At 49.8% G+C, this 7,507-nt stretch overlaps 1 protein-coding gene across 1 annotated transcript in view; it reads right to left on the minus strand.

Moving 5' to 3' along the window:
- LOC123412419 (obg-like ATPase 1) overlaps positions 1-6,953 on the minus strand; it is a 94,053-nt gene extending 87,100 nt beyond the window's left edge. Inside the window, exons 1-5 of the mRNA XM_045105359.1 lie at positions 6,867-6,953; positions 4,681-4,848; positions 4,463-4,586; positions 4,164-4,255; positions 3,977-4,075 (exon numbers count right to left, since the gene is read on the minus strand). Coding sequence (XP_044961294.1) covers positions 3,977-4,075; positions 4,164-4,255; positions 4,463-4,586; positions 4,681-4,848; positions 6,867-6,953 — 570 coding nt within the window. The remainder of the gene's footprint in view (positions 1-3,976; positions 4,076-4,163; positions 4,256-4,462; positions 4,587-4,680; positions 4,849-6,866) is intronic.
- Between the last annotated feature and the right edge of the window lie 554 nt (positions 6,954-7,507).

Genomic DNA, 7,507 nt, shown 5'->3' on the forward strand with positions numbered 1-7,507 from the left:
GCCGCGTCGACCGCTTCGTCCACGTCGAGCGCCTCATCGACCGCGACATCGACGTGCAGGGCCACCAGCTCCGCGTCGACCGCTTCGTCCACGTCAAGCGCCTCATCGACCGCGACCTCGGCATGCAGGGCCAGCAGCTCGTCGACCTAGAATGCAGCGCCACCACCCGATCTGGAGGAGAAGCAGAGCCGATCCGAAGTGGAGCAACGAAGATCCGGCGGCCGGAGTGGAGGACCGCGGCGGACTCGCGAGGGCGGCGGCGGCGGCAGACTGGCGAGGGCGGCGCGACGACGGCCGTGAACGGCAGTGACGACCAGGGAAGAGATCGGCGCGACGACGGCTGGGACTGCAGCGAGTATATCGGCGCGACGACGGCAGGTGCTTCGTGGTATGTGCCCACAGAGCTTGGGAACGACGGGAGAAGACGAGATCGACCCAGAACAGATCGATCGAGAGGAAGAAAAAAAAAGTTGGATCGTAAGTTTGAGGTCAATTTTGTTGATATACTAATAAGTGTTGATTGTTCCTTGAATTTAACACAAAGGTTAATCCTGAATTGGTTAGTTGAATTGATGCCTGACAGAACTGTTGTTGTTAGTTCAATTGTTCAATCTTGAATTTAAGGAGGTGCTACTGAAAGATGAAAAAGTTGTTGGTACCGTTTGAGGTCCATGTACCTCCCGTGCTCATCAACTTGCTACTGTTTGCTCAAATGCAAAGCGTATGCAATAGCATTGCATTTGAAGAAGTGTAATACTAAAAAACAATGATAATCCAAATCCGCGTCTTGAGAGTGTCGTCGTAGCATGAGGAGTCTTCAAAACTTGTCGAGTCGCCGAAGGAGAGAACGAAGACATGGCACATCAGAGGTAGACACCGCATCACTTGAAGATACAAGAAAAGTATCAAGAGAAGATGGGTTGTCAAAAGAAGATGGCACATCAAGAGAATAAAGCATTGTGCAGAAAATCATAGTCCACGACAACCGTCAGCGAAAGAAGCTCGGCGGATAAGGCACGATGGACGTAGATCGACAATGCAGAAGAAGTCCACACAATCCTATAGAAAACAACAAGGGCAAGTAGGCCACAAAAGTTGCATAGAAAGGATCAGGACCGGAGAAAAGGCCGACGGACAAAGGTATGGTGGACTCGCATGACGTGATAACACAAAACATCGACGGATTTGGTGGACGCGGCGGAAAAATATAGAAAGCTAGAAGCATAGACCAAACTCAAGACTAGATGCAATAGCAGCGTAAAAAAAATCAGAGACCAAAACAGAGTAGCAGCAGGCCAAGCGATGATAAACGGCCATGGGAAGCACGAGATGCAGCACACAAGCTAGCAAAGAAGAGTGGCAAAGCAGTATCATGCAAGCGGAAGTAGACAGAGGAGCACGCAGATGGACGTGCAGGAGAAGAGTAGCACGGGGGATCACGTCATGTACGTGGCTTGTAGAACAGCAACCTAGCAGCAGCAGTGGGAAAACCAGCTGCAGGCGCGTGTGCAGCAGCAGAGCAAAGCAGGCTAGCAGCAACGCAGCAACAGGGCCCTCCTCGACGAGGCCGAGCGCGAGTACGGCTTCAGGCACCAGGGCGCCATCGCCATCCCCTGCCGCGTCGACCGCTTCGTCCACGTCGAGCGCCTCATCGACCGCGACCTCGGCGTGCAGGGCCACCAGCTCCGCGTCGACCGCTTCGTCCACGTCAAGCGCCTCATCGACCACGACCTCGGCATGCAGGGCCAGCAGCTCGTCGACCTAGAATGCAGCGCCACCACCCGATCTGGAGGAGAAGCAGAGCCGATCCGAAGTGGAGCAACGAAGATCCGGCGGCCGGAGTGGAGGACCGCGGCGGACTCGCGAGGGCGGCGGCGGCGGCAGACTGGCGAGGGCGGCGCGACGACGGCCGTGAACGACAGTGACGACCAGGGAAGAGATCGGCGCGACGACGGCTGGGACTGCAGCGAGTATATCGGCGCGACGACGGCAGCTGCTTCGTGGTATGTGCCCATACAGCTTGGGAACGACGGGAGAAGACGAGATCGACCCAGAATAGATCGATCGAGAGGAAGAAAAAAAAAGTTGGATCGTAAGTTTGAGGTCAATTTTGTTGATATACTAATAAGTGTTGATTGTTCCTTGAATTTAACACAAAGGTTAATCCTGAATTGGTTAGTTGAATTGATGCCTGACAGAACTGTTGTTGTTAGTTCAATTGTTCAATCTTGAATTTAAGGAGGTGCTACTGAAAGATGAAAAAGTTGTTGGTACCGTTTGAGGTCCATGTACCTCCCGTGCTCATCAACTTGCTACTGTTTTCTCAAAGCGTATGCAATAGCATTGCATTTGAAGAAGTGTAATACTAAAAAACAATGATAATCCAAATCCGCGTCTTGAGAGTGTCGTCGTAGCATGAAGAGTCTTCAAAACTTGTCGAGTCGCCGAAGAAGAGAACGAAGAGATGGCACATCAGAGGTAGACACCGCATCACTTGAAGATACAAGAAAAGTATCAAGAGAAGATGGGTTGTCAAAAGAAGATGGCACATCAAGAGAATAAAGCATTGTGCAGAAAATCATAGTCCACGACAACCGTCGGCGAAAGAAGCTCGGCGGATAAGGCACGATGGACGTAGATCGACAATGCAGAAGAAGTCCACACAATCCTATAGAAAACAACAAGGGCAAGTAGGCCACAAAAGTTGCATAGAAAGGATCAGGACAGGAGAAAAGGCCGACGGACAAAGGTATGGTGGACTCGCATGACGTGATAACACAAAACATCGACGGATTTGGTGGACGCAGCGGAAAAATATAGAAAGCTAGAAGCATAGACCAAACTCAAGACTAGATGCAATAGCAGCGTAAAAAAAATCAGAGACCAAAACAGAGTAGCAGCAGGCCAAGCGATGATAAACGGCCATGGGAAGCACGAGATGCAGCACACAAGCTAGCAAAGAAGAGTGGCAAAGCAGTATCATGCAAGCGGAAGTAGACAGAGGAGCACGCAGATGGACGTGCAGGAGAAGAGTAGCACGGGGGATCACGTCATGTACGTGGCTTGTAGAACAGCAACCTAGCAGCAGCAGTGGGAAAGCCAGCTGCAGGCACGTGTGCAGCAGCAGAGCAAAGCAGGCTAGCAGCAACGCAGCAACAGGGCCCTCCTCGACGAGGCCGAGCGCGAGTACGGCTTCAGGCACCAGGGCGCCATCGCCATCCCCTGCCGCGTCGACCGCTTCGTCCACGTCGAGCGCCTCATCGACCGCGACCTCGGCGTGCAGGGCCACCAGCTCCGCGTCGACCGCTTCGTCCACGTCAAGCGCCTCATCGACCGCGACCTCGACATGCAGGGCCAGCAGCTCGTCGACCTTGAATGCAGCGCCACCACCCGATCTGGAGGAGAAGCAGAGCCGATCCGAAGTGGAGCAACGAAGATCCGGCGGCCGGAGTGGAGGACCGCGGCGGACTCGCGAGGGCGGCGGCGGCAGACTGGCGAGGGCGGCGCGACGACGGCCGTGAACGGCAGTGACGACCAGGGAAGAGATCGACGCGACGACGGCTGGGACTGCAGCGAGTATATCGGCGCGACGACGGCAGGTGCTTTGTGGTATGTGCCCACACAGCTTGGGAACGACGGGAGAAGACGAGATCGACCCAGAACAGATCGATCGAGAGGAAGAAAAAAAAAGTTGGATCGTAAGGACGAGTTGCAGCGTCCGGAGACCTAAACCTAGGCTCTAATACCATGTTAGGAAAGCAACTTATGTTTATTGAAGGCCCAAGGGGCATATATATATTACACAAGACTTGAGGTGCAAGGAAAGTAAACATAGACTAATAAGGACTCCTAGACTAATACTAATAGATTAATAAGGACTCCTAGACTAATACTAATACTTCCTAACACCAGTAAGGAAATTTCAGTTGTTCATGAGATGATGAGATCTAACTGAGAGCTGTAATACATGTCCTACCCTGTGACATAATTCATGTTCTATCTTAAGTTGCTTGTCATTGCTCCTCCTCATTGACTTCTCAAGGTCATCAATTTTAGCCTGCACAAACTCTATGTCCTGCAGAAGAAAGTGCAACAGAACCTTGTTATAACTAGGTTAACAATTGTTAAGTTGACGAACAAATCAAGCAGAACTCAAACCAAACCTTGAGCCTCAGTTCTTGACTAATAGTTTCCAAATCACGAACAGGGTCAACTGTGTCATCAATATGAGTGATTTCCTTGTCTTCAAATGCTCCTAAAAATGATACCACGCTATCAATTACAGATGCAGCAAAAGATTCTATCACATGAACAGCTAATCTTCTCATTTAGGTCTCCACCAAGATATCCAAAAAGTTTATCACTTCTAAGCTATAAAATACAGATAAGAATAGCCAAGGGAACTGTGTTAAGAAGCATAATTCAATAGTAGAATCATGAACATTTTGCAATAGAAACATACTCAAGACATGAAAGATTCCATCAACAGCACGTATATGGGATAAGAAGGCATTGCCCAGACCCTCCCCTGCACTTGCTCCTCTAACAAGCCCAGCTATGTCGTTGATTTCCAGATATGCAGCCACCTGCGGAGAATAACAAGAGTCAATATACATATGAAACATAAGCCAAGAAGCTGCAGATTACTGTATAAATGTAAAGCAGAGAGAAGAGACAAACCTCACTCTTCGGCTTGAAAAGTTGGCAAAGCCAGTCAAATCGTTCGTCCGGAACATACACCCGTGCCTCATTTGGTTCAATGGTACAGAATGGGAAGTTTTCAGCCGGAATAGACAACTTTGTCACTATGTTAAAGAAAGATGATTTGCCAACATTGGGTAACCCGACCTGCATGAAACATCAATAGTAAACGTCATATCTCCTTGTATTACTTTACTTGGCTACAGCGGAACAAGTGACGCGTGAATCAACATTCAATAGAAAAGAGTAGTCCATTATGAATTATGAAATCTGAGATTGAATAGAGGATATAAATGCAAGTACGTTAAACACCATCAAAGCAACTAGACAAGTGCCGCAGTGGCAACTCATAAAACTTGTTGGAATGTAGTACACAGTAACATGCTAGTCTGTGTCAAAGCAAATTGAGTTACATACATGAAACTATACTAGCAAAAGGGCCCGTGCGTTGCAACGGGAGAAAAAAAATACCACACGCTTTTAATCTTTTATAATCATTTTTATTTATTAAAATAATAAGCTAACTAACTAATGTAGTCAGTCCTATCCTATTTTGTTGAGAAATCAACCCATCCATTGTTAATTCCATCATGATGAGAAATTGAGCGGGACAAGCAAAGCAAAACAAAGAGGCTACGTGAATTGATCAAGGGACTGTTATCTTATTTCACTCATGGGGTAGAGAATGTGGGATGAGATGACAAACTGAAGGTGGTGTTCCATTCTCTTTCTCTACAACAATGCAATCTTACATTCAATACATTCATTCATCACCAAACAAATTCCCACAAAACAAAATTTCTTGCCGGTGCTTGGCACACGGTTGGAGGCATGGGGAGGGGGGGATCTCACCAGATGATGAGTTCCTGCCGGAGGAGGGGATACGATGAGGGGAGCAAGGGTTAGGCGCCTCTATCTGGCCATAAGGAGTCGCCGTTGCCGCGCCATAACCTCGGAGTTCCCCGTATGAGTCATGGAGGTCCGCCTCCACCTGCAAGTACTTCGCTCCGCCGCGCCTTATCCGCGCGCCGTCGCCGTTCTGCATCGAGCAGACGCATCATCGAAGTCGTTGTAGCTGTCGCGTTGATTTGATCCAGAAGTTGTGCTCGAGCGCTGAAACAGGGGCAGCAAGCGGGCAGAGGTACGACCGCGGAGGCGGGCGGGTTGAGATCGACAGCAGTGGTGGTTGAGGTCGGCCGCGGCGGCGAGTGGTGTGGCAGCGGCCTGGGCACAGGCCAGGGTGGACCAGGGTCGATGCGATGCGCTCGAGCGCCGCAACGGGGGCAGTGAGCGGGGAGAGGTACAGCCACGGAGGCGGGTGGGTTGAGATCGGCAACGGTGGCGGTTGAGGTCGGCCGCAGCGGCGAGTGGTGTGGCGGCGGTCTGGGCACAGGCCAGGGTGGCCCAGGGTCGACGGGAGGAGGCGATGCTTACGGGTATAATTTTTGCAGCGAATCGTTTTTTCCTTTTGCGTTGCAGATAAATGATGGAGCGCGGGTTGAATAACAAAAATTACAGGGGCTTTTTTATAAAAATGCCGTGGTGGGTTTTCCGACGGAAGCAATAGCCGCTTTATTATTAAAATTAGGTATAGATATAGAATTCGTCTAGTACTACTAACATGTAGCGACTAAGATTTAAGCAGGCATAACATTTCATATGTTACTATTCCACAAAGATAGCAAGGAGATGTGTTCTAGAAGTAGTGAAGTAAATGGGGCGCATTTTGAATCTGAAATGGGATACAGATCCGGCACTAGAACAGTTCCAGCAAAATGTTTCCGCAACTCGCATCATGCACCCACTGCAACATATATAAACTTAAAAACAAACCACACATCGCTCTGACTAAGTCCAACTCTGCATCCATTATAAAAACACTAAGATGTATCAACACCTTGCAGAACAACAAAATCATGGAACCGATGAGATCCGCACCAAGTTACAGGCCACGAGCTAACCACCAGAGATTCCGAATTTGCCTCACCCTTCTTCGCCAGTGTAAACTAAGCGAACTCCATATCCCTACTAAACTAAGCCAACCGCAACAGGAATATCGCGTGCTCTCCTGTCGATTCGATCAACCATGAAACCCCTGCGAGCACTCGCTAGAACTCGAGAGAACGTGGGGCATCCGCGGGAGCGGGAAGAAGAGGGGAGCGTACAATTCCGATTTTGAGGTGGGAGGAGAAGCGGCCGAGGATGGGGCGTTCCGCCGGCGCGGCGTCCTTCTTCGACGCCTTGGGTGGCATCAGGCTCGGCTCCGCTGCGGCGAGGTGGTGTGCTGGGAGGAATCTGGGGATGGGCTAGGGTTTTTGGTGGGAAATGTTAGAGCTGTTAGGAATAAATTAATTAGATTAATTAAAAGGTTAATCTCTGCTATGTCGGTTGCTACTTGTAGCAACTGCTTGTTTGTAACTGCCTTTGTACGAGGCTATATATACCTTTAAATTTATCAATGAAAGTAACTGTTTCATCATTTGCTCTCTCTCTTTTCTTTTGGTTTTTACACGTTATCAACACCTTGCTCTAACAGAGCGATTAGGCCAGAGAAACGAATGGCGGCGCTCGGGCGCATCAACGAGGCGTGCACGCGCAGACCTTCTCAACGCCTCACGCGATTCCGGCGTGGCAGACTGTAAAATCAAGTATTGTGCGGATGGCGACATCAACGACGGCGGCGCCCGCTTCTGCGCGTGTACTCGTGTCGACGACTCTATCCGGCGTGCACGGCTTCCGCGCAGGAGAATTCAGATCGCTATCAATTCGATCAATCACAACCCCATCCACGGCAAGAATAGATGGG

Source organism: Hordeum vulgare, chromosome 7H (genome assembly GCF_904849725.1).
Source record: "Hordeum vulgare subsp. vulgare chromosome 7H, MorexV3_pseudomolecules_assembly, whole genome shotgun sequence".
Taxonomy (NCBI): domain Eukaryota; kingdom Viridiplantae; phylum Streptophyta; class Magnoliopsida; order Poales; family Poaceae; genus Hordeum; species Hordeum vulgare.